Source organism: Mesoplodon mirus (genome assembly GCF_964341445.2).
Source record: "Mesoplodon mirus genome assembly, chromosome: 11".
In the NCBI taxonomy this organism is placed as follows: Eukaryota; Metazoa; Chordata; class Mammalia; order Artiodactyla; family Ziphiidae; genus Mesoplodon; species Mesoplodon mirus.
Window position 1 is genome coordinate 55,618,630 of NC_138987.1, and position 25,553 is coordinate 55,644,182.

Here is a 25,553-nt window from a genome sequence, read left to right on the forward strand (position 1 = left end):
GCTGTATCATAGTAAATATTTGCTCTGGTTATTCAAGCCCAGTTTGGGATGGAGGAGGCTGGCAGTTTCCATCTTATCATTTGCTCAGTGTTTCAAGTGGCTTCTGTGTACTGTGCCAAGGGGTGTGTCTATTTCACTTAGACCTGAATTGATGACTGGTTATAAAATCATTTTGTGAGGCAACAGGCTCACATTGGGCCAGTGTTTTTCAGACTTCAATGTGGATGTGAATCTCCTGCAGATCTGAATCTGTAGGTCTGAGGTGAGGCTTCAGATACTGCCTTTTTTCTTTTTTTTTTTTTTAAAGCTCCCAGGTGTTCTTGGTCAGCTGAGACCATATGTGGAGTAGCAAGGGGTTAGGTAAGATAGCTAATAAATGGTGGAGCCAAAATTTGAGTCACCAGCCAGGCTGCCGGAACTATTGCCATCATTATTCATAAAATATTGGAGTCATATGGGAAGGGCTTGGAATTGTGCTGATTTATCCCATACTTAGCCAAAACCTACAATGGTAGATAAGATTGTGCTTTAAGAAGTTACTGCTTGGGGACTTCCCTGGTGGTCCAGTGGCTAAGACTCCGTGCTCCCAATGCAGGGGGCATGGGTTCAATCCCTGGTCAGGGAACTAGATCCCACATGCCACAACTAAGAGTTCGAATGCCACAATTTAAGATCCCAAGTGCTGCAATGAAGACCTGGCACAGCTAAATAAATAAGTAGAAGTTAACTGCTTGGAGAAAGTGGAGCAGGCCGAGACACAAAATTACAGTAGTCTCAGGTTGTTATGGTGTTGGTCCTTGACCCAGTGTATGTCATTGGGAATATTTGAAGTAGGGGAATAATAAGGAAAACTGAAGGAATGTGTGTGTAAGAAAGATTGGAGAGCTCCCTAATTCGGACCCTCTTCCGAGAACCTGTTGGAAGCAGTGTGGTTCTTGAGTGGGGGCAGGAGGCAACTATGAGAAGATGAGGGTGGGGGAAGAATGCACATGAATGTGTGGGTGGCTGGAGAGCTTGGTGATTGGTGCTCAGGGACCAGTGGTGTGGCCTATAAGGTTGAACCAAGCAATGAAAAATGACAAGGATGATCAGAGGGCCAGGTCATGCCGAAGGGAGGAGCCAGCTTTGGTGCTTAGGTGCTGGCCTGAGAGGGGGGGCCAAACAAGTGGCAGGAGCTGGGGGTGGGTGCAGACCTGTTCACCTGAGCTTATTCTGATGATGCTCCTTTACCATCTTTTCCTCCTGGTGTTTTCACCCCTTACCCATTGCTCACCTCTGCCCCCTTAGTCTTTAAGGAGAGCATTTTATTTTTTAAAATATTTATTTATTTATTTGGTTGCACTAGGTCTTAGTTGGGGCAGGTGGGCTCCTTAGCTGTGGCATGCGAACTCTTAGTTGTGGTATGCATGTGGGATCTAGTTCCCTGACCAGGGGTCGAACCCAGGCCCCCCTGCATTGGGAGCGTGGGGTCCTATCCACTGTGCCAAGGAGAGCATTTTAAAAATGAACATTCTGGGGCTTCCCTGGTGGCGCAGTGGTTAAGAATCCACCTGCCAATGCAGTGGACACGGGTTCGATCCCTGGTCCAGAAAGATCCCACATGCTGTGGAGCAACTAAGCCCGTGTGCCACAACTACTGGGCCTGTGCTCTAGAGCCCATGCTCCGCAACAAGAGAAGCCACTAGAATGAGAAGCCCGCGCTCTCCACAACTAGGGAAAGCCTGCACATAGCAATGAAGACCCAACGCAGCCAAAAATAAACAAACAAATAAATAAATAAAATGCACATTCTGGGAATTCCCTGGCAGTCCAGTGGTTAGGACTTGGCACTTTCACTGTCAAGGGCCAGGGTTCAATCCCTGGTTGGGGAATGAAGATCCAGCAAGCCATGCAGCACACCAAAAAAAAAAAACAACCACATTCTGTCTTGGAGCATAGCACAGCTTCCAGCCTGCGCTGTTTCAGCTTTGTGCTTGGAAGGGTCTTGCAGCATTCGTCATGAGAGCAACCGTGGTCTTACAGCCTTCAGGGCGAGGCCCAGCCCAGCCCCATCCTTGAGTACAAAGTCAGTATTGCTACTCAAAGTGATGGGCCACATTCCTTCTGCAGCCTGAGCATGGGAGTTCTGGGGTGAAAATGAACCTTGGAGTGGCTGGTCACCCCAGCTGTACTCAGAGACCTTCCCAACCTGGGGTATCTGCTGACTGCCACAGTGCGAGCTCTGTAGGGAAGAGGACATTCGGGTGTGAGAAGGAACAGATAAATCATCCAGCTTCAGCTGGGCATGATACCCCACAATACCTGAAAGGTCCATTCTCTGAGCCCACATGTACCAAGCTGGGTGCCCCGAAATGGGATTCAGGCCTTGCCGATTATCATCCCTCAGCCTTCAGAACAGGCTGGTGGAACCTAAAGAGCCTGAAGGCCCTGGGCCAGTCACCCGTGGCCAGTAGCGAGCCCCTCCAATAACCTCTGTAAGCCTTACAGGTGAATTTTCTTCTGCCAAGATGTGAAAAGGGTTGGAAACCTTTAAGCAGCCTCTACGGTGTGTGTGGGGGGGGAAAGAAGGTGAAAGAAGAGTTTAGCTGAGAAAAAATATTCCGGTAGAGCAGAGCCTGGAGAATTGAGAGAGCAAAGTGCCAGAGGTTGAGGAGGGATCTGTCCTTGCAGTGATGATTTCTCCCTCCTGTGCTGGCGAGAGAGTGAATAGAAGTTAGCCTGCAGCAAGAACATAACCCAAGGTCTAGGTCATCGCTTTGTGGATGACAATCATCTGATCTGCCCTTGAGCACAAATGGAAAGTCTGGGCTCAGAACTGCAGCCATTGCTGAGGCCACTGAGGCTTGATGGGGATAAATGGAGAAAGCCTAAGAGGGTGCAGCTCCAAGACTGGCTAGGGCCCCAGATTCTGGCTGTGCAGCTTATATGCTGCCCTCACCTGACCTGATCCGTGGAGCAATCTGCTTCCACCCCACGGAGGCTGCCCACCCTGGGAGAGGCCAGTGGGCACCCCAGCAGAGCTGTGGTTCAAGTTGGGGTGAGGAGGAGAGAATGGCTGCGAGGACCAGTGTGCTGGCTTGTCTAACTGTCATCCCAGGTGTTTGGGAGGCAGCTGGCAGATGTCTCTGCTCCAGTTGGAATCTGTCAAACAGCCCGCTATCAGGCCAGAGGTGGCCAGGTGGGGTAGAGCTTAGAGAGAGCCTGTCTTCAGGCCTCTGACTTCTGAAAGGTGTGTGGCAGCCCTGCCTGGGGTTGTGGGAGGGAGGGAAGGAGGCTCTGTCAGGGTGGCAGGAAGACCCTTTCACGTCTTGGGTGTTTCATGATCTTCACAGCACCTGTGAGGTGATGTCATCACACCCCTTTCCACAGCTGAGGAAATCAAACCTTGGAGCGATTAAGCATCTAGCTTAAAGCTACAGAGCAAGTGGCCGAACTGAAATCTGAGCCCAGAACTCTGACTCCAAAGCAGCACTCCACTCTGCTGAGCAGCCTCTGATCACCCCGAGGGGAAGTCGTCACCGTGCCTGGCAGCCTTTCCAGTTCTCAGGGAGAAGGGACACGGAGGCCAGCCCTTGTGTGGAACCCTAGGTGGAGCCACGTTGGAGAAAGGAGTTCTCGTTCTGCTATTGTCAGATCGCCTCCCAGGAGCCCCACTCCTGGGACCAGGTGGCAGCACGCTGATCCAGAGGGGCAAAGTCAGCTGGTTACCACTGTCCAGGCAGCAGCTTCCTAGTGAGGGGGCCTTTATTTCAGGCCTCCTTCTGATCTCAGGGAATCAATTCTCAGATCGTAGAGATACGGAGTCTGTCCTTGGTGGATAGCTGCTACCACCTGGCTGGACTCGTGCAGACAGGACAGCTCTCACCTGGAGCATTGCTCCCCTAAGCACTGGGGCCAGGATGGTCAGCTCCTGTCAACCAAGGCCACAAGGTGAAGCTGGCAGAGATGACCCAGGCAGATGGCTCCTGCAGCCCACTGCCAGAGTATCTGTCTGTCAGTCACAGGGCAGCAGAAGGTGAAGGGAAAATACACCCAGTGTGTTAGGGTGGGGAAGGTTCCCATCTTCAGCCCCGTGAAGAAAGTCCCCTTTGCTGACATCTTATTAGCCTGTCACTGCCCCATTCATTGCAAGAGACTGGTGTCTCTGAGTTTGTCAGCCCTGATCAGGTTCTGGAAAAACTATTTCCTCATCTGATGGTCCCTCTGATTCTGCAGCAGGAGAAGACTATTCAGGAGCAGAGTCTTACAGAACTAGAGACATGTCTTCTTTAGTCATAATACAGGAAGTGCTTTTGAACACTGGTCTCCCCACCAGAAGACTTCTTTTTCTCTCTTATAAAAAAGAGAACAGAATATAAAGCATTCCTAATTACATGAGAATTTTGTCTACATTCACAGATGAGTTTAATTCATTGGGGAGGTGGGTATAAGTACAATCTCATTGCTGTCACACTTCATCCCCTTCCCCCGCTCCCCTCTGTTCTTATTAAATACTTCATTTGACTCACTGGAGATGTCTAGCCCAACAGTAAACTAATACTGAAATGTCTTTGACAAAGGTAATCACGGCCAATTATACTATTATAACAACTATTGCAATTTTTAAGTTTAATTCATTCATTATTGTTGAAGAACCTGTTTGGCGCAAGTCACTGTGCTGGGTTCTATAGGGAATATATTTAGCTTTTTTGTCCCCATCAGTTTTTAGAGACATCGCAGAGGCACAATCCTAATTCAAGGCAGTATATGCCGCATGTCAGAAGAGGTGGGCAACTGTGGCAGCCACTATCGCATATCTACCCCAAAGCCATTCCCGGCTGGTGGTTTTATTTGCCAACACACCCTCTGGTCCGTTCCACCACCAGGGCAAATCTTAGTCTAAGCTCATCAAGGTAATTCCAGTTCTCTTGCCTGAGACTGGTTAAGGAAGCAGCAGGTGATGCAATTATGCAAATGAGAGGGGAGGTAAAGTCTTCTGGATGGGGGTTGATGGGAAGATATTCTTGGAAGAATTTCCTTGCTCTTAAACAGGAACACAGCGGGGCTTCCCTGATGGCACAGTGGTTAAGAATCCGCCTGCCAATGTAGGGGTCACTGGTTAGAGCCCTGGTCTGAGAAGATCCCACATGCTGCAGAGCAACTGAGCTTGTGTGCCACAACTACTGAGCCTGAGCTCTAGAGCCCGTGAGCCACAACTACTGAGTCCACGTGCCACAACTACTGAAGCCCGGGTGCCTAGAGCCCGTGCTCTGCAACAAGAGAAGCCACCGCAGTGAGAAGCCCGCACACTGCAACGAAGAGTAGCCCTGGCTCGTGGCAGCTAGAGAAAGCCCACGTGCAGCAATGAGGACCCAACGCAGCCAAAAATAAAGAAATTTATTTATTTTTTAAAAAAAGGAACACAGGGGGCACTTCCCTGGTAACCCAGTGGGTAAGACTTCTCGCTCCCAATGCAGGGGGCCTGGCTTTGATCCCTGGTCAGGGAACTAGATCCTGCATGCATGCTGCAACTAAAAGATCCCATGTGCAGCAACTAAGACCGAGTGCAGCCTAAATAAATAAATAACTAAATATTTTAGAATTAAAAAAAAAATGAAATAGCCTGCTTGTAAAAAAAAAAAGGATTTTCTCTTTTGAACCTTTGACAATATTTTGTGAGCACATGATACTTGAAGTTGCCACAGTTATCTTGTGACCACAACTGCACAGATACGAGGACAAAAGCTAACAGAACAGAACAGAAAGATACAAAGAACCTGGGTCCTGGATAGGATGTTGAGCCCCCCAATAACTAGTCCTGAAACTTCTCTCCCTCTGGATTTTTCATTATGTGAGATTATAATCCTTTTATTGTTGGGTCATTTTGAGTTGGGTCTTCTATTGCTTCCTGCCAAAAGTATTCTAACTAATATAAAAACCTCATGCAATAGTTCATAGAAGAGTTTAGTGAAATAATAATAAAAATATTAAGACCCTTTTAAAATTGTGTAATCCCCTTTCCAGTGCAAACACTGGCCTGGGAGAGTAAAGATCCCATGCCTCCTTTCCTTTCTTTGGTTTTTGACCTTCCTCTGCCTGCAGTGCCTGGTCAACCAAACTGATCTGCTGCTTCCTTTCAGTCTTTTCAGGAGTCTTGGATGGACTTAAGCCACAGATTAAAAGCACACAGAAAACATCTGCAGGCCTGAAAAACCTTCTTCCTTTTTACATGCAACGGTGAATGGAGCCATAGCCTGATCTGTGGATCAGAAGATATAGATACCTTCTGATACAGAAGACTAAGGAGGCCCACTCTGGAAGAACCAGCTCCTCCGAGGAAGCCCAGCCAGAAGGAGCTCAACCCCAGGGCAGTCACAAATCTTCCAGAGCCTAAGGAGCTTTGAGCTGCCCTTGTAGACAAGGGGGTGGTACTGGGGGACTCTTGGGACAGGAACCAGGCCAGGTTCTGGGGGCTCCAGGGTATGAACAGGGGTCATTTGACCAGTTATTCTCTTGTGTGGGGGACCCTTGGATCCTTGAGAGGAAAAAGCCTGAGAGGCTTTTTCTCCTTCTCTGGCCCGTTTGGTTTCTTTTACTCTCCCCCACTGCTCCCCTCTCTCCCCACCCTCATCTTCTCCCTCCACTTCCGTTTCTCCCTTCCCTCTCTCACTCATCTCCTCCTTCCCCATCCTCATTTCCTCCATCACCTCCTTTCCCTCTGGCCAGGTGCCAACACAACAGTGTGTGGCAGAGAGAATTCACCTGGAGAGTGAGACATCTAACAGAGGCTGACAATTGGCCCTCAATGGCTGTGAGATCCACAGGCTCTGAAAGCTCTGAAAGCTCGGGCCCAGCCCGACCCAGCTGTCAGATGAGCACCTGTGCGGCCTGCAGGCAGAGGGCAGACAGGGCCGTTTGTAGGGCATCAGACTCTTTGAACTTGTCTCTTCAGCTGCCACCTGGCCTCTCCCTGCAGGAGGTGGGGGGAACGTAGATGGCAGGGTGTTATGATTGCAAAAAGGAGTCTCCTGGTGGCTGGCCTGAGGGGCAGGAGCCCTGTCCTGTCTCATCTCAGGCATGAGCATGCGCTCAAGAAATTCGTATCAGGCACAGTCTCTTATAAGAGACCTGCAGAATCAAGTGGAGACCAGGATGAGAAGCCCGGGTTCTATTCTAATAAGTGGTGTGACTATCTCTGCTCCTTCTCTGTCACACTTACCCAGTAGCCAGAACCACTGCCTTGCATCATAACGATATCGAGGACAATGGAACTAACCCACTAGAAGGAAGGTTGTGGACATTATGACACTTCACCCCTAAATGCTCCTGCAGGCACCTCCTAAGAACAAGAACCTTCTCTTATACAACCGCATTCCCATCTTCACACCTAAAAGCGGTAATAATCATTCCATAGCATATCATACACAAGTTTCTCCAGTGGCCTTTTTCTTCTTCAAATCTAGGATCCAATTTAAGTTTGAACATTGAATTTAGTTGTTCTATCTCTTAGTCTCTTGTCTAGAACAATCTCCCACTGTAATGGGTTGAATGGAGGCCCCCCCAAAAGACATGTCCATATCCCAGAACCAGTGAATATGACCTTATTTGGAAAAAGGGTCTTTGCAAGATGTAGTTAAGGACCTTGAGATCGTCCTGGGTTACCTGGGTCCCCAAATCCAGTGACAAGTGTCTTTATAGGAAGGAAAGAGAAGACATAGACACAGAAGAGGAGAAGGCCATGTGAAGGCAGAGGCAGAGATTAGAACAATACAGCTGCAGCCAAGGATCTCCCGGAGCCACCAGAAGCTGGAAGAGACAAGGAAGGATTCTCCCCTAGAGGCTTTGGGAATATGCCTTACCAACATCTTGATTTTGGACTTCCAGTCTCCAGAACTGTGAAAGAATAAATTTCTGTTGTTTTAAGCCACCACGTTTGTGGTAATTTCTTATGACATCCCTAGAAAACTAATACACTCACTTTTTTAAAAAATGGCTTTGACTTCTTAGAGCCTAGGAATCATCTGACAGAATGTCCCAAATCTGAAATAGTCTTCAGATTGACCTTTTAATGTCATAAACCTGATCAAGTCATTCCTCTGCTTAAAACCCTCGAGTGGGGGCTTCCCTGCTGGCGCAGTGGTTAAGAATCCACCTGCCAATGCAGGGGACACAGTTTCGAGCCCTGGTCCAGGAAGATCCCACATGCTGCAGAGCGACCAAGCCCATGCGCCACAACTACTGAGCCTGCACTCTAGAGCCCGTGAGCCACAACTACTGAAGCCTGCTGCCTACAGCCCATGCTCTGCAACAAGAGAAGCCACCACAATGAGAAGCCTGCGCATTGCAACGAAAAGTAGTCCCCGTTCACCCTAACTAGAGAAAGTCCATGCACAGAAATGAACACTCAACACAGCCAAAAATAAATAAATAAAATAAATTTATTAAAAATAAATAAAAATAAAATAAAACCCTTCAGTGGCTTTTCATTGCATTTATAATCAGCTATAGAGACTTCCTTGGTGGTCCGTGCTCCCAATGCATGGGGTCTGGGTTCGATCCCTGGTTGGGCAACTAGATCCTGCACGTGTACCGCAACTAAGAGTCCACATGCCACAACGAAGATCCCGAGTACCACAGCTAAGACCCGGTGCAGCCTAGATAAATACATACATACATACATACATACATACATACATATTAAAAATAAATAAATTTATTTTAAAAATGAATTTAAAAAATAAGCTATAAACCCTTTCCTCTGATTTAGAAAGCCTGTGGTCTGACTCCTCCCCACTCCTCTCACGTCACCTTCCCTTCTCTCCTCCCACCCATCTCACTCCAGCCTCACCTTTCTACAGTCCCGCAAACATGCCAAGTTCATCTCAGACTTATCCCTGCCCAGGTGACAACCAAATACAATTCTTTATCTTTGAGTCCTGGATCGGGGGAAACAGCTATGAAGGACATTATTGGGATCATTGTAGGGGTAGGGGATATGAATATAAACTATATATTAGATAATAACTGTTGTATCAATGTTGTTTCTTGAGGGGTTAATAGTACTGTGGTTGTATAGGAAAATGTCCTTATTCTTAGGAGATGCATGCTGAAGTACTTAGGGGTGAGATAAAATGTCTGGAAATTACTTTCAAAGGAACTGTGGCAAAATATTAACAACTGGTAATTGTTATACCCTGGGAAAAGGTATATTGGTGTTGATAGCAATATTCTCTTTTATTAAAATTTATTTATTATTTATTTTTGGCTGCGTTGGGTCTTCGTTGCTGCACATGGGCTTTCTCTAGTTGCAACGAGTGGGGGCCCCTCTTTGTTGCGGTGCGTGAGCTTCTCATTGCGGTGGCTTCTCTTGTTGCGGAGCAAGGGCTCTAGGCACTGGCTTCCGTAGTTGTGTCACTCAGGCTCAAGAGTTGTGCTGCGGGCTCCGTTGTTCCATGGCATGTGGGATCTTCCCAGACCAGGGCTTGAACCCGTGTCCCTTGCATTGGCAGGCAGATTCTTAACCACTGCGCCACCAGAGAAGTCCCAGAATTCTCTTGACTTTTCTCTGGGTTTGAAAATCAAAATAAAATGGCAGGGGAGAGGGGGAAATGGACAATTTAAAGAAAAAATCTTAATCCAGGTATGCTCAGATTTAAAAAAAAATTTTTTTTTTGATGTGGACCATTTTTAAAGTCTTTATTGAATTTGTTACAATATTGCTTCTGTTTTATGTTTTGATTTTTTGGCAGCGAGGCATGTGGGATCTTAGCTCCCCAACCAGGGATCAAACCAGTACCCCCCTGCATCAGAAGGCAAAGTCTTAACCACCGCCAGGGACGTCCCTTCTCAAATTTTCATGTGCATTAAAAATCACCTAGGGGGCTTCCCTGGTGGCGCAGTGGTTGAGAGTCCGCCTGCCGATACAGGGGACGGGGGTTCTTGCCCCGGTCCGGGAAGATCCCACATGCCACAGAGCGGCTGGGCCCGTGAGCCATGGCCGCTGAGCCTGCGCGTCCGGAGCCTGTGCTCCGCAACGGGAGAGGCCACAACAGTGAGAGGCCTGCGTACCGCAAAAAACAACAAAACAAAACAAAACAAAACCTAGGAAGTTTGTTAAAATGCAGAATTCTAGGGATTCAGAAGATCTAGGTGGAGCACTGAAATCTGCTTTTTGATGGGCCCCCAGGTGATTCTGAGTCAGGTCTCTAGGCTGAGGAGGAAGGTTCACTTAGCATCCTGTGGCCATAAGCTGCTCTCCTGTTCTCCAGTTGACCGGTAGCTGGTTGGAAGGGTCAGGCAGGCAGATGGATGGAGATGCAATTTTACAGTGAGGGCAGGACAGGAGATTGTGGACAGAGTAGAGGATAAGGGGGGAGTTGAGGACAGACTTTGCCTCCTTCCCTGGCTTTGGGCTTCTGGGGGTGCAGAGGAGGTTGCTAGAGCCCAGGGGAGGAATGAAATCAGGGCTCAGAAGTCCTAATACCAGTGCTAATATTCTAGTTTACACACTCTTGGATAATTCCCCTCTTTATTTTATTTATTTATTTATTTTAAAGAATAGGGAAGTGCTTCTTTTTTTTAAACTATTTATTTATTTGGTTGTGTCGGGTCTTCGTTCCAGCATCCAGGATCTTTAGTTGCGGCATGCGGACTCTTAGTTGCGGTGTGCGGGATCTATTTCCTTGACCAGGGGTCGAACCTGGGCCCCCTGCATCAGGAGCGTGGAGTCTTAACCACTGGACCACCAGGGAAGTCCACTCATCTTTAAAAAGGAGGTCATAATAAATAGTTTTGGAGCATCTCCCAAATTCCAATGTTCCTGAGCCTTGAGTGTTAAACTCAATAAACGTGGATGGATTCAGACTGCAGACATGTCATTCTAGCATCTGGCCAGAAGGTGGCAGCAACACACCGCTCTATTTTCCTGACTCGACAAACACGGGAAAAATTTTTTTCAGGTGCCTCTGGGTTCCCTTCAGTTTAACCAACAGCTGTTTGACTTCGGTCCTGTGCTAGACACCACAGTCACAAAAGTGGATAAGATCTGATGGCTGCCCTCAAATATCATATTGTCAGGGAGCAGGAGAGTCAGACATATAAACAGATTACTAGTTTACTAGCTGTGTGACGTTGGGCAAGTTGCCTAACCTCTCCGTGCCTCAGTTTCTCCAACTGTAAAATGGGAAAAGTAGTAGTACCTATGTCATAGGGTTATTGTGAGGATTAAAAATGATAACACGTGTAAAATGCTTAGCATAGTGCTTGGCACATAGGAAATGTTAGCTATTGCTATATTATACAGTGAGAGAACTGATGAGATGGAGAAGATACCCAGGGTGCTCCCTAACAGGGAGGAGTGGAGCCCCCAAATGGAGATAATGGGGAAAGGATTCCATGCCGGTGGAGCCACTCTGCCAATAGGGACCCTGCAGCCAGACCAGCCTGGGAGAGCCCACCTCGAATGGAGCTGGACTCCTTCTGGCTGGGGCTCATCTGAGCTCCTGCAGGCCCAGAACACAGAACACCAGCAGGCCCTGACCAACCAGGACGTGTCTTCCTGGAGAGGAAGGCGTAATTTGCTCACTGCGCAACCTCAGACAGGCAACTTTGTCCCTCTGAGCCTCAGTTCCTACCCAAGTGATGGGAAACGGGATCACAGGACCTGAGGGATGGTGCCAAGTTCCACATCTGAGACACTGTGGAGAGTTAGCTGTAAAGTCAGCCAGTTCAGGGGCAGCAGGGACCTAGAGCTAGGGATGCAAAGAGGAAGCAACAGGAAGGCAAAGAGATCTTGGGGAGGACATTGGAATTTCCCCAGGATGTGGAGTGGAGGTTGAGCCAATCCTAGACCTCAAGGGGCAGGGAGATGCCAGCTAACCCTTAGGTACAAGAAATTAGGGTTATGTCATTGATTCTGTGTGTCTGTTTCCTCTCTGTCACATGGGAGGGGAAGAAGGCAATCAACAGTGTTGAGCACCTGCTGTGAGCCTCACAACATGCTAATCGCTTTATGCATAATACCTCATTTAGATCTCATGACACCTCTGGAAGGAAGGTATCATCATTCCTATTTTACAGATGAAGAAACTGAAGCTCAGAGGGGATATGTAACTTGCCCAGGGTCACACAGCTAGTAAGTGCCCAGTCTGATGGCCTTATCTCTTCTCCCATGACCTTTCCCACCGTTCCACCTTAGCTGCTCACTCCTTAGAAACACCCTGGGAATCTTTTTTTAAAATTATTAATTAATTTAATTTATTATTTTTGGCTGTGTGGGGTCTTCGTTGCTGCACATGGGCTTTCTCTAGTGGCGGCGAGCGGGGGCTACTCTTCGTTCCCGTGCTCAGGCTTCTCATTTCGGTGGCTTCTCTTGTTGCGGAGCATGGGCTCTAGAGCACAGGCTCAATAGTTGTGGCGCACGGGCTTAGTTGCTCCGCAGCATGTGGGATCTTCCCAGACCAGGGCTCGAACCTGTGTCCCCTGCATTGGCAGGTGGATTCTTAACCACTGTGCCACCAGGGAGGCCCCATCCTGGGAATCTTATCCATAAATACCCCAGCTGCAGAATCACAAATTCATGCACCCTGCTCTCTGAAAACAACTTCCTAGCCTCTCAGTGCCTCTTTCAGTTCCTTGTACTGTGACTGTTCTTTGGCCTTGCCTGGAAGTCCAGCTATGGGCCTCTTTACTCTCCCAATACCCCACCCTCTCTTGTCTACACACCCCTCCTCATCCAGCTTTGAGTCCATGGCCTGTCATTTAGCAGCTCTCTTGCCAGTAACCTAAACTTCATTGCTTACCTGCCTTGCAAACCTCTGAATACAGTGGTTATTTCTCTTTGAGCCTTTGCCAGAGCAGTCAAGGACAGCAGAAGGAGGAGGGGTAGTAATAACGCTGGCGAATACTTATATGACATGCGTTATGTGCCAAGCACTAAGTGCTTCACATACTGGAACTCAATTACTCCTCCAGCACGATGGGCTAGGTACTATTATTATCATCCCCACTGATGGACAAAGAAAATGGAGAGAATAGAGGTTAAATCACTCAACCAAACTCAAAGCATACAGCTAATTAAGTTGAGGAGCCATGATCAAACCCACGCAGTCAGTCTGTCCAGAGTCCGTGTCTTGATCAGTATACTATTTGCCCAGTGCACTGAGGCCACCCTTCCCTCCTTCCATCAGCCAGGAAGTACTGGGTTCCTGCCACCCCGGTCCAGCACTGCTCTTGGTGGGGACAGTCCAAAGGAAGTCCAGATCCTTCTTCACTGTACTTGGGGGCTGACAACTTGTAATAATAGTAGTAATAAAATAAGCTTAAGTTTTCATCTTTTATTATGTGTGTCCTAAGTATTTTACATGTATTTATTTAACCCTCCCAACAACACTATGAGATGGAAACTACAATTTTCCCTTTTGCTGGAGCACATGAGAGGACATAGTAATGAGACTACATTTGTACAACAGAGTGTTGGAATCAGATGGGAAGCTTGGTAGCTGGATGCCAGAGCCCTGGCTCTTAACCGGGACCCTTTCCTACTTTTCTCCATGCCACAAGACCTCCCAGGCCCAGCTCTTTCTGAGGACGGGGGAGGAGTCTTCTCTGCATTGCCAGCAGGCCTGGTTCCCAAACCCAGGCCAGACCCTGGCCTTGCAGTTCCCAGAGCCCTGCTGAGGTGGTCCTGGTTTCCTCCACTCTGAGGCTTCTGGGTGGTGAGCTGGGAGCTTAAGCAGGAGAGAGGATGGGAACCCCACTGGTAACTCCCCGGGGCCAGCCCTAGAGGCCTCTACTCTTAAAGGCCCAGGTCTGCCCCCAGTTCCCTATAAAGATAAAGCTTGAGCTCGTCCTCCCCAGGCCTTACCTGTCCCTTTGCGTGAAGTACCAGCTCACACTCCCAGTTTGTACCCGGAGGACAGCAGGCAGGGCAGGGCAGGGCCTAGGCTGCAGTGGATGGGGCTTCAATGGCAGCTGGGGCTCAGGGCCCAGGGCTGCAGCAGAAAGCACCTAGCTTCCCCACTCCCCTCCTCACACCTATCAAGTCCCCTCCCCCTAACCCAGGCAGGACGCTACCCTCCCCACTTCCAAGAGTTAGTGGCGACCCACCCTGGTTTATCCATCCCACCCCTCTCTCCCATCCTCCCTCTTCCCATTCCCCTGGCAACCAAACCAGATTCATCAAGGAGAAGGACCTGGCAGCTGTTCAGGGAGAGACTAATAGCCCAGAAGGAAGGAGGGGCCTGGAGAGGAGAAGGCGGCAAAGGCAGTAGGGATGTGAGCGTGAGGGCGTTGGCCCATCTCAGAGGACACACAAAGGCGGGGAGGCCCCTCTGCCCTGCAGTGCTGAGGGGAAGGCCAGCCAGGGAGCCGCCCTCCTCATCCCCTCAGCCAGAGGTGCAGCCCGGAGTCCCAGACCTGTTTCCCCAGACGCCCAGCTCTTGTCCTCAGGACCAATCCTACACGGACCTGTCCTTACTGGAGAGCCCGGGAGTCCCCAGCGGCGGCAGCCCCTTAGCTCCTGGCAAGCCCAACAGGCCTCAGCACCTCGACTCCTGCAGACCATCCAAGCTGCCTCTGTCCACTCCTGGGCAGCCTGTGCCTGCGTTCTGGAAGCCACTTGACGTGCAAAGGCCAGACATCAGCCTCCCTGCTAACTCTGGGGTGGGGGAGGGTATGAAGGGCCCGGTGGTTGGGTGTGTCTAATGTGTGTGCACATAGGTGCACGGTGCTATTACGCATATGCATCTGTGTGTGTGCACAGGCTCGTGGCTCTGTTCTGGGCCTTGTTCTCCTCTTTCAGTCCCTGAGCCGATGGGGATGGGCACTTTCTCTTTCCCCTTCTCTTCCCATCCAGCCCCGCCTATCGCTGGGTACCTGCAGCTCCTCAGTACTGGAAACCGGTTCCTGCCAGTGTGTCTCTCAGCCTTGGCAGCAGCTGCTACCCTTCAGCCCCCTCCCCTTCCTACTTCAGGAATCGCCCCGGTTCCTGTAAGGCCGTGACTGAGCAGCGGTGGGCTGGGGGAAGGGAGAATCCAGTAAGCCAGACAGCACACGCTAGCTCACTCAGTTCAGCCTCTGGCATGGCACAGACCCTCCCAAGTGGGACCCAGAGCTGGGCCTAGTCACCCTCAGCCCCCTCTGATGTGCCCACCTTGTTGGGGCCTGGGGTAGATTTGGGATCTGTGTCTTTAAGGCTGAGACATCAGCAGGCAACCTCCTGGCCAAGTGTCCAGGGGAGGGGGAGGGGAAGAAGCAAGTCCATTAGCAGCAGAGCTGGCGCCAGGCAGCAACCCTTCACAGAGCCCTGGGGATTTCAGGGAGAGCAGCCCTTCCTCACCCACCTCAGCTGTCTCTGCACTCCTGTCCCCCATATCTCCCTGGGTGTGGTGACAGAGGGGGCAGCTGACAGCATTTGAAAGCAGAGCCTAGCCTTCAGGGGCCATGTGGAGGCACAGCCTCTGGGGCCTAAGCCAGGCCAATTCTCCCTGCACCTGGGCTACATCCTCCCTGCCCATGTGCCAGAAGCCTGCCCTTTAAAATCCAGTCCACCTAGCCCCCAGTTTTTACCAGCTCTTTCAGGCAGGGACCCCAGTTCCATTGAGGCCCTCCCACCCTAGGCTCCAGCTCCGGATATTTGCTGGAGGGCACTGACCCCCCCAACACCCGAACCACCCCCCCCCCCGCCTCCCTGTGGCCTGTGGTAGCCATCCCTGTTTCCTTCCCCACCAGCAACTGGGGGAATCAAGTAGGCAGGGCGCCGGCAACCAGGGAGGGAGGGTGCGGCGCTCCTGCAGCTCCGCAGGGGTGGGGCGTCCCCCTCCCCACATAGCCCCACCGTCAGGCCAGTGGGAGGAGCAGCCCATGCCCCCCCTGAGCCCGCAGGGCTATAAAGCCGCCTCGCAGCGGTTTGCGGCTTCTTCCCAGCGCCCGGACAAGCCCTGCTAGCGGTGACTGCCCATCCTCGGCCGCCATGAGCCACCCGTCGGGCCTCCGGTCCGGCGTCAGTTCCACCTACTACCGCCGCACTTTCGGGCCACCGCCCTCGCTGTCCCCGGGGCCCCTCTCCTACTCTTCCAGCTCCCGCTTCTCGAGCAGCCGCCTGCTGGGCTCGGCGTCCCCTAGCTCCTCCGTGCGCCTGGGCAGCTTCCGCAGTCCCCGGGCAGCCGCGGGCGCCCTCCTGCGCCTGCCCTCGGAGCGCCTCGACTTCTCCATGGCCGAGGCCCTCAACCAGGAGTTCCTGGCCACGCGCAGCAACGAGAAGCAGGAGCTGCAGGAGCTCAACGACCGCTTCGCCAACTTCATCGAGAAGGTGCGCTTCCTGGAGCAGCAGAACGCGGCCTTGCGCGGGGAGCTGAACCAGGCCCGGGGCCAGGAGCCGGCGCGCGCCGACCAGCTGTGCCAGCAGGAGCTGCGCGAGCTGCGGAGGGAGCTAGAGCTGCTGGGCCGCGAGCGCGACCGGGTGCAGGTGGAGCGCGACGGGCTAGCGGAGGACCTGGCGGCGCTCAAGCAGAGGTCAGGGGACAGGGCCGGGGCTGGGCGGCGGCCGTCGAGGCGGCCGCCAGAGGGAGTGGCCCGCCTCGTCCACCTGGGCGTGTGCAGGCAGCATCCTCGCCAGCGGGCAACACCCCCAATCCCCGTCTACCACTTTGCTGAGTCTCTGGGGAGGGGAGGAAGGGGGAGTTACTATGTCTCCCCTGTGTATAAAGGGGCCACATCTCAGCTCCCAGCAGGTTAAAGGGAAATATGGAGCAAGTCCATCAGGCAGCCTGAAGGCCCCTCCTCAGAGTCCTGGGCAGTAGCAGCCTCTGACCCAGATCCTGGGGGTCGCGGTCTTACGGCTGGGCGGTGACCCCGGAGCTCAGCTTCTGCACACTCCTCCCACCAGGCTGGAGGAGGAGACTCGCAAGCGCGAGGATGCAGAGCACAGCCTCGTGCTTTTCCGTAAGGTGAGCTCGGTCTCCCCATTCCTACCCCCGGCCTGCGTATCCAGGGTGGCATCTGTGGGCAAAGGGAGGCGACCAGAAGCCTCCAGAGGCAGACAGGGAGGGCCAGGCTCTTCGTCGACCTAAGCAACCCCTCCCTGCTCTCGAAACCCCACTGCCACCCCGTGAAGGACGTGGACGACGCCACCCTGTCCCGCCTGGAGCTAGAGCGCAAGATTGAGTCTCTGATGGATGAGATTGAGTTCCTCAAGAAGCTGCACGAGGAGGTGGGTGGACCCGGGTGTCAGGAGGTTGGGGGTGGTCTCGTTGGAGCTGGAGTACAAGCTCTGGAAGAGACTGGCGAGTGGACCTGAGGAAGAGAAGGGAGATTCGTAGGGTAGACGCAGGCTCTCAACCTCCTCTACAGGTGGTTTGACTCACACCCCTGCGCCGCCTGGTGGCGAGAAGCGGAGCTGCACCCCCGTAATCTGGCCAGAGGCTTAGTACGGGCGTGGCGCGGGCCGTGCAGTACCAAGCGCGCTGCACTCCCTGGCGCCCCCTTCTGTTCATTCAAGTGTTTCTTCTCTTTTCTGTGCGCCAACCACGCGGCCCGCGTGGGGTCTGCGCGATGAACTCGGCCTCTCGCCCTGGGCGGCAGGAGCTGAGAGACCTGCAGATGAGCGTGGAGAGCCAGCAGGTGCAGCAGGTCGAGGTGGAGGCGACCGTGAAGCCCGAGCTGACGGCGGCGCTGAGGGACATCCGTGCCCAGTACGAGAGCATCGCGGCGAAGAACCTGCAGGAAGCAGAAGAGTGGTACAAGTCCAAGGTGCCAGGGCACGGGAGGGTTTGGGAGGACCTGGAAGGATGGGGAGCTGGGGGGAGGGCGCATCTGGTCCATTCACGTCCGGGTTGCCCCCCTGGCCGCAGTACGCGGACCTGTCCGACGCCGCCAACCGGAACCACGAGGCCCTGCGCCAGGCCAAGCAGGAGATGAACGAGTCGCGACGCCAGATCCAGAGCCTGACGTGCGAAGTGGACGGGCTTCGCGGCACGGTGAGTACCAGGCTGCGCGCCCCCGCCCAGGGGGTGGAGGATGAAGGCTGCTCCCCCCATTGACGCCCCCTCTTCACCCCCAACCCCCAGAACGAGGCGCTGCTCAGACAGCTGCGGGAGCTGGAGGAGCAGTTTGCCCTGGAAGCCGGCGGGTACCAGGCGGGCACCGCACGGCTCGAGGAGGAGCTGCGGCAGCTAAAGGAGGAGATGGCGCGACACCTGCGAGAGTACCAGGAGCTCCTCAACGTCAAGATGGCCCTGGACATCGAGATCGCCACCTACCGGAAGCTCCTTGAGGGCGAGGAGAGCCGGTGAGGGGCGGGTCGGATAGGGTGTGGTCAGGACTGGGGAGGGGGGAGGAGTGGGGGGGAGACCAGCGGCTCAGCGGAGTAGCTGACCGAGTGTTTCGCCCCCAGGATCTCCGTGCCAGTCCATTCCTTTGCATCCTTAAGTATAAAGACGACTGGTGAGTCTTTCACGTCTGACTTCCAACTGTCTGTCCCCTTGTCCATTTCTGCCCTGACTGGACTCTTACTCTAGCTCTGCTCAGGGATTGGTTCTCTCCGTGAACTTCTGAGTCCTGGTCTACACTCGCCTTCGCTCCTCAGGCTCTGCCCCTCCCCACCCCTCCCTCACCTCCCAGACGGAGTGAGGACTTAAAACAAGAGAAATCCCAAGCCTCCTCCCTTCCACCTCTCATCTTGCTTTTTCCAGTGCCTGAGGTGGAGCCTCCCCAGGAGAGCCACAGCCGGAAGATGGTTCTGATCAAGACCATTGAGACCCGGGATGGGGAGGTGAGATGGGTCCCTTGAGCACAGGACCCCATCATTTCTCATAGTATTTCTGAACCCCAGCGTGGCTGCAGGTAATCTTAGGGTGTTTATGGGTTAGTGATTCTTGGGGTGGGAGTGAGACAGGGAGATGGAGGTGGATGGTCAGGGAGGGGGGACACCGTGCCACAAAGGAGCTGGAAGGAGGGTGGTGCTGAATGGCTTGTGCCCCTCACATGCCTCGGCCCCCAGCAGGTGGTGACAGAGTCTCACAAGGAGCAGCGCAGTGAGCTGGACAAGTCTTCTACTCACAGCTACTGAACTTGTTGGTCCAGAGCTCCCTGGCCCTGCCCTAGGCCTCTAAACCCCAATCCTAACACCAGTCCCGAGCTAGTCTCCTCCCCCTCTGCATGTGTCCACCAGATGGCTCCAGTCACCCCTTCCCTGGCCGTGGCCAAACCCTACCCAGCACCACAGCTGGGCCTCTCCATGCCCACAGAGACACGATCCATATGTTTCTCATTTCTTATCTTGGTAAGAGTCTATACGTTCCCCCATTTCTTGTCCTGGTAAGAGTCTATATGTTCCCCCATTTCTTGTCCTGGTAAGAGGCCGACCATCCCCAGGATGAGTCTACTCCTGCCACGACCCCAAGATCAGTGGGTGGGTCAGGGTCTGAGTTTCACTTTTAAATCAAATAAAACTGCTATCAAGGGAACCGTCTCCAGTGGTGATCATTTTGTAATGTATAAAAATATGGAATGACTATGTTATACACCTGAAACTAATATAATATTTTAAGTGAATTATACTTCGATTTTTAAAAGATCATAGAATAGTAAATGGGGGGCGGGGGGGACCCTCCCTAGTGCACTTGTGTCTGTGTCATGGGAACGTCAATGCAAAGGAGGCTCAGCGGTATTTTCCCCCTGCCTCAGGTCATTTCTCTTCTGACTCCCACTATCTCGGCATCTATGACTCCTGTCTACCCTTCTGGTTTTCCTCCTACCTCTCTGTCCATTCCTTCTCAACTTCTGTGCCCCATCTGCAGCCCCAAATGTCCAAAGCAGAGCCCCTCACCTCGCTTTCCACCTTCTGCAGTCATGTTCTTCCTTCTGGATTCCCCGCCCTAAGATGAAGGCACCACTAGGACTTCCGTGGCCCAAATTAGAACTCACCTCATCTTATACTCCTTTCTTTTCTTCACCTACCCCCAATTCTGTTAATTCTACTTTATAACTCTTTCAAGGCCGTCTGGTTCTCCCCATCCCCACTGCCACCACCCTAGTCCAGGCCACCATCATCTCTTTTTTAAAAATTTTTTTATTTATTTTTGGCTGCATTGGGTCTTCGTTGCTGCATGCAGGCTTTCTCTAGTTGCAGCGAGCGGGGGCTACTCTTCGTTGCGGTGTGTGGGCTTCTCGTTGTGGTGGCTTCTCTTGTTGTGGAGCACGGGCTCTAGGCACGTGGGCTTCAGTAGTTGTGGCGCACGGGCTCAGTAGCTGTGGCTTGTGGGCTCTAGCCTGCAGGCTCAGTAGTTGTGGTGCACAGGCTTAGTTGCTCCGCGGCATGTGGGATCTTCCCAGACCAGGGCTCGAACCCGTGTCCCCTGCATTGGCAGGCGGATTGTTAACCACTGGGAAGTCCCGCCACTGTCATCTCTTGCCTGGGTTACATTGTCTGCCTCGGTGGTCTTTTCCCCTGGCCTGGCCCTGCCACCCACCTAAACCTATTCAGCACACTTAGCCAGCAGATCAGATTCTGCTACCACCACCCCTCCCCTTGCTTGAAAATGTCTATTTCCATGCTGTCCTCCAACTCCATTCCATCCTACCCTTGCCTTGAAGTCAAAATTTACTTCTGAATTTAGAATGATCTTCTTCACTCAGTTATAGTGCTAGGCGCAGGGAGTAAGCCAGAGTCCCTGCTCTCAAGGAGCTCACAGTCTGGGTGGGGGACATAGATAAATAAGCATACAATTCCAACCTCGTGACGAGTGATGTGATTGGGATAAGGAGATGGTGTTGTGGGAACACGAAGAAGAGCACCTAACCCAGCCTTAGGGTAGAGATGGCTTCCCAAAGGAGGCACCATCACAGTGAGCGCTGGAGAATGAACAGCGGTTATTCAGGTGAAGCAGGGAGAGGAGGAGGACTTTCTAGGTAGCTACATCAGCCAGAAGACAAGAGGGAACATGTCTGGAAAGTGAAAGTAGTTCTACGTTGCTGGAATGAAGGCTAGAAAGGAAGGAATTGCATTGAGGCTGGAAAGATGCAACGAGGGCCAGGTCACCGAGGGCCTTATATGACATATTAAGGCACTTAGAATTTATTCTAAGGAAAAGGGAAAGAAAAGGGTTTAATGGGTGAAGTATTCAGATCTGCATCTTAGAAAGGTCACTCTGGCTGTGGTGTTCAGACACAGTTGGAAGGAGATGGAGGACAAGTTCAGAGACTGTGCAGTGAAACATGCAAGAGATGGTGGTGGGCAAAGAAGTGGATGGATTTGAGAACTATTCGGGGGGTAGAATCTGCAGTTCCTAAGTGGGGATTGTCAGTGTGAGGGAAAGGGAAATAGCAAAGATTACCCAAGGTTTTGAATTGAACAACCAGGCAGATGGTGGGACTTTTCACAGAAGCAGGGAAGATTGGTATAGGGGGAAAAGGGGGCCCAAGACAACAAAGTCAGTTTTAGACTTATTGAGTGTGAGATGCTATAGAACAGCCAAGGGGAAGGGCTGGCAGGCATTTGGGTCCACAGGTCTGGAGTTCAGGTGTGATGGAATATTTTGAGACGCTGGATCTATCAGGATGCTTTCTGCTACAAGTAACATACAACCTCATTTTTTAAAAAAAAAGAAAGTAAACTACCTCATGTAACAAGGAGCCAGAGGTAGGTGGGCTTTGAAATTGGTTGATTCATCAGCTCAATAATATCACGGACCCAGGCTCTGTCCATGGTTCTGCTCAGCCTTCCTCCTTGGAGGGAAGTTTCATCCTCGGGATGGTTCTCCTCATTGTCTGAAGGTGGGTGCCAGTAGCTACTGCGTGATGCTTCTGTCTTCATATTCAGTGGAAGAAAGAGAAACCCCTCCTCCCAAGTATGAGATATAAGTCCTTTCCTTCCGACCGTCTGGCAAGGATCATTAGTGTGTCCTCCGCTCCTGAAGCAGTAACAGTCATCAAGGGAAAGCCACTCACTGACTTGGGCTAATTGTCTGGTATGGAATGGACATTGGGGTCAACCACAGTGTCCATTGCAAATATTACTCAAGCTTCCCGCCATTTTCACCCTCCACCCCTTGCCTTCTCTCCTTTTCATTCAATAGCATTTCTTATCTCAGAGGAGAAATATCACTGAAGAAAAGCAGACAAAAGCTTTGGCGTTTCAAATATTTAGATTTTCAAGTGAGCAAAATTTCCAGTTTGGAAACTTTCACATCAGAGTCTGTGGCCTATGATTTGTACTGGATAGAAGGAAGCGTTTGAGCTGGGTTTCTCAGGTGTCCCACATGAGAAAAAAATGAAACCACTCAAGAACGGTGTATTAAGTGAGAAAAGAAAAGTGACTTGGGGAGACTCGTAGAGGAGCAGAAGAAGTGAATCTTGAGAATTAACTGGCAGAGAGGTAGGAGGCCTCAGGAAGCCAGGGCAAGAGAGGGCTTTCCAGAGGGAGTGGCCAGCTGCGTCAGAGGATGCTGGGAACCCAGGTTAAGTAACAGGTGGGAAATGTGGGATTTATCGGCAAGGAAGATGTTAGACCTCAGTGAGGGCAGCTTCAGGGCAGGGTAGGGTCAGAGACAAAACATGGTCAACTGAAGAGCGAATGAGAGATGGGGAAGTGGAGAGCAGACTACTCTCATGAGATGTTTGATTGTTAAAAGAAAAGACAGAGCCAGAGCCAAGAAAGATCTGTGTTGGAGAAGTGAAATTTTGAAGAAAGGAGAGAATGCACCAATCGTTTTCAAGCTGCGGGTCATGAAACATTGTAATAAAAATTATTGGGTCAAGACAAACATTTTAAAATAAAAGGGATAGAAGACTTTAGGGTATGGTGAAACTTATTTTCAGTGTATATATGTGTGTTCTGGGTTTTCATGTAAAATACATTTTTTTAATCTTGGATTGCGGGGGGAAAAATTGAAAAAGACCAGACTTGAACGAGTTTAAGTGCTGGGGAGAATTGAAAGAATCAATTTGTTACGCGTGGATCCAGCCATCTATTGAAATTATACAACCTCAGACTTGGCTGTGATTGAAGAGTTTTAGGAAAACTCAAAATCCAATTCTAATAAAGGGATCTGATGCTAACCTCAGGAAGACAGGGCTGGGATTTGACTGTGATTAAGAAAGCCTATACCGTATTGACTTTATTGTATTCTGCTTGTTGGAAGAGGGGAAGTAGTTTTCATGTCATCTGTAAGAAGGTCACCTCAAAAGTGAGGACGTGACCACATCTACTTAGCAGTTCCTAGAGTGAACCAGTTGTGGTGGGTGTCCTGGACCCCAGGGAGGTGCCCACTGTTGTAGTGGAATAATTCCTTAGGGGCCACCTGCCGTGGGTAGAAAAGGGTGTTCAGTTATCTGAGTTGCAAAGAAGAGAGACTAAATGAATAGCTCAAGCAAACGGGAGTTCATTGTGAAGTCACACGTGGAAATAAGGGGGACAAGAATTGCAGCTGCCTGGGGTGCAGTGGGAGTCATTTCACAGGAACCCAGAAACACCTGTGTGACACGGGCTCCGCAGCCCTGTCAGGCCTCACGGAGCATGACAGGTGACAGGAAGCCCCCTCCACTACAGGAGCACAAGGCTCCCTGACCGGTGCTCTTACTGCTCCTACTGCTTCTGTCACAATAAGCAAATGACCTCACCCTCTGCCCTGGCTCTTGCTCACTCACAGTTTCTTCTTACTTGTGGCTTCAATTGTCCTACGGCTTCCATGACCAGATAGCAATTGTGCACTGACTTCTGGGGCTTTCTTTGGCTCTGCTCTCACTTCCTATCCCAGAAGATGCCCACTTTACCAGCCTTGCCAGGTTCATCCACACTCTCCACGTCCTCTACGAGACACATGGACAGATACCCAAAGGCTGATGGGCTTTAGTCCCCTGTGCACTTCCGCTCCCACAGTTAATAAATGTTGTTCAGGGCTTCCCTGGTGGCCAGTGGTTGAGAGTCTGCCTGCCGATGCAGGGGACATGGGTTCGTGCCCCGGTCCGGGAAGATTCCACATGCCGCGGAGCGGCTGGGCCCGTGAGCCATGGCCGCTGAGCCTGCGCGTCCAGAGCCTGTGCTCCACAACGGGAGAGGCCACAACAGTGAGAGGCCCGCGTACCGCAAAAAAAAAAAAAAAAAAAAAAAGTAAAAATAAATAAATAAATAAATGTTGTTCATGCATACCAAATGTTGGTTGTATTTGTTCCTAAACCTTTGACACTTATACTTGTCATAGAATCCCAGTGTTTAAGAAAATATTTTTTTAACTAATGAAAGAATGTGAAAAGTACAATTTTAAGAATCTGCATTTAAATCTTGGATCTTCTACTTACTAGATGCATGACCTTGGAAAAGATACTGCACCTCTCTTTGCCTCTGTTTCTTCATCTGTAAAATGGAGACAACAATAGTAGCTACTTCCTAGGCTTGTGAGGATTAAATGAGATGATTCATGCAGAGTTGAGTAGACTTGGCACTCTTGTAGGCAGGAGAATGAGGTGACATGGTTCAGAATATGGCCTCCTGAACTGCTTCCCTCAGCAGGGTCATGTGGGACCCGTCATAAATTGTAAACCGGGGATCACAGTTCTAGTTATCCTTCAACAGTATAAACATCAAAGGTGTTTTCTGTTTCAAGGGGACAGCTTGAGCATGTGTTGCAGACTTTCCTCATAATGTATTAATGTCTTATTGCTGTTGTAACAAATTACCACAAACTCAGTGACTTAAAATAACAAATTTATTATCTTACGGTGCTGGGGGTCAGAAGTCTAAAATGGAACGACAGCTCTGTGTTCCTGCTGGAAGCTCTAGAGGAGCCTTTTCCAGCTTCTAAAGACTGACTGCCCGAGTTCCTTGTCCTGTGGCCCTCTTCCATCTTCAGAGCCAGCAGTCACATCACTCTGATCTCTGCTTCAGTAGCAGATCTTCTCTGACTGGTCCTCCTGCTTCCCTCTTATAACAATCCTTTGTATTACACTGATGAACCCAGATAATCTAGGATAATCTTGCCATCTCACAATCTTTAATTTACCCACATCATCCAAGTCCTTTTTGCCATGTAATAAAACATTCACAGGTTCTGGGCATTGAGATGTGGACACCTCTTGGGGAGGGCATTATTATGTTTACCATAGTCTGCCCTCTGGCCTCCACAGATTCATGTTGGTCTCACATACAAAATAGATGTACCCTGAAAGTCTCAGTTACAGGAGCAACTGAAGGGCAAAAATCTCATCTAGGTCTCATTGGCTCAAAAGTCCCAAATTTCTTCATTTAATCATCTAAATTAGTTATGGGTAAGGCTCTGGGTATAACTGATCCTGGGTGGAAATTACTCTCCATCTGTGGACTTGTGAAACTAGAAAACAAGTTATTTGTTCCTAAAATACAGTGGTGAGACAGGAATAGGCTAACAGTTATAGACATTCCCACTCAAAAAGGAAGAAAATGGAAAGAAAAAAGAAGTTTCTGAAGCAATGTCATAGAGAGTGAAGTAAGTCAGAAAGAGAAAAACAAATATATATTAACACATATATGTGGAATCTAGAAAAATGGTACAGATGAACCGGTTTGCAAGGCAGAAATAGAGACACAGATGTAGAGAAAAAAC

General features: G+C 50.7%; 1 protein-coding gene across 2 annotated transcripts; it reads left to right on the plus strand.

The window, feature by feature from the left end:
* Nucleotides 1-15,785: 15,785 nt before the first annotated feature.
* PRPH (peripherin) lies at nucleotides 15,786-19,045 on the plus strand (the record flags this gene model as incomplete). 2 transcript variants are annotated; one of them, XM_082635861.1, is made up of 9 exons in its annotated part: nucleotides 15,786-16,491; nucleotides 16,865-16,925; nucleotides 17,093-17,188; nucleotides 17,560-17,727; nucleotides 17,829-17,954; nucleotides 18,045-18,265; nucleotides 18,371-18,420; nucleotides 18,669-18,748; nucleotides 18,977-19,045. In XM_082635861.1, exons 1-9 carry the CDS (start codon nucleotides 15,950-15,952, stop codon nucleotides 19,043-19,045), a joined length of 1,413 nt encoding a protein of 470 aa, XP_082491987.1. In that variant the 5' UTR covers nucleotides 15,786-15,949. The 2 variants fall into 2 exon arrangements, with proteins under 2 accessions (XP_082491987.1, XP_082491988.1); XM_082635862.1 differs by having other exon boundaries at nucleotides 18,980-19,045.
* Nucleotides 19,046-25,553: the final 6,508 nt, after the last annotated feature.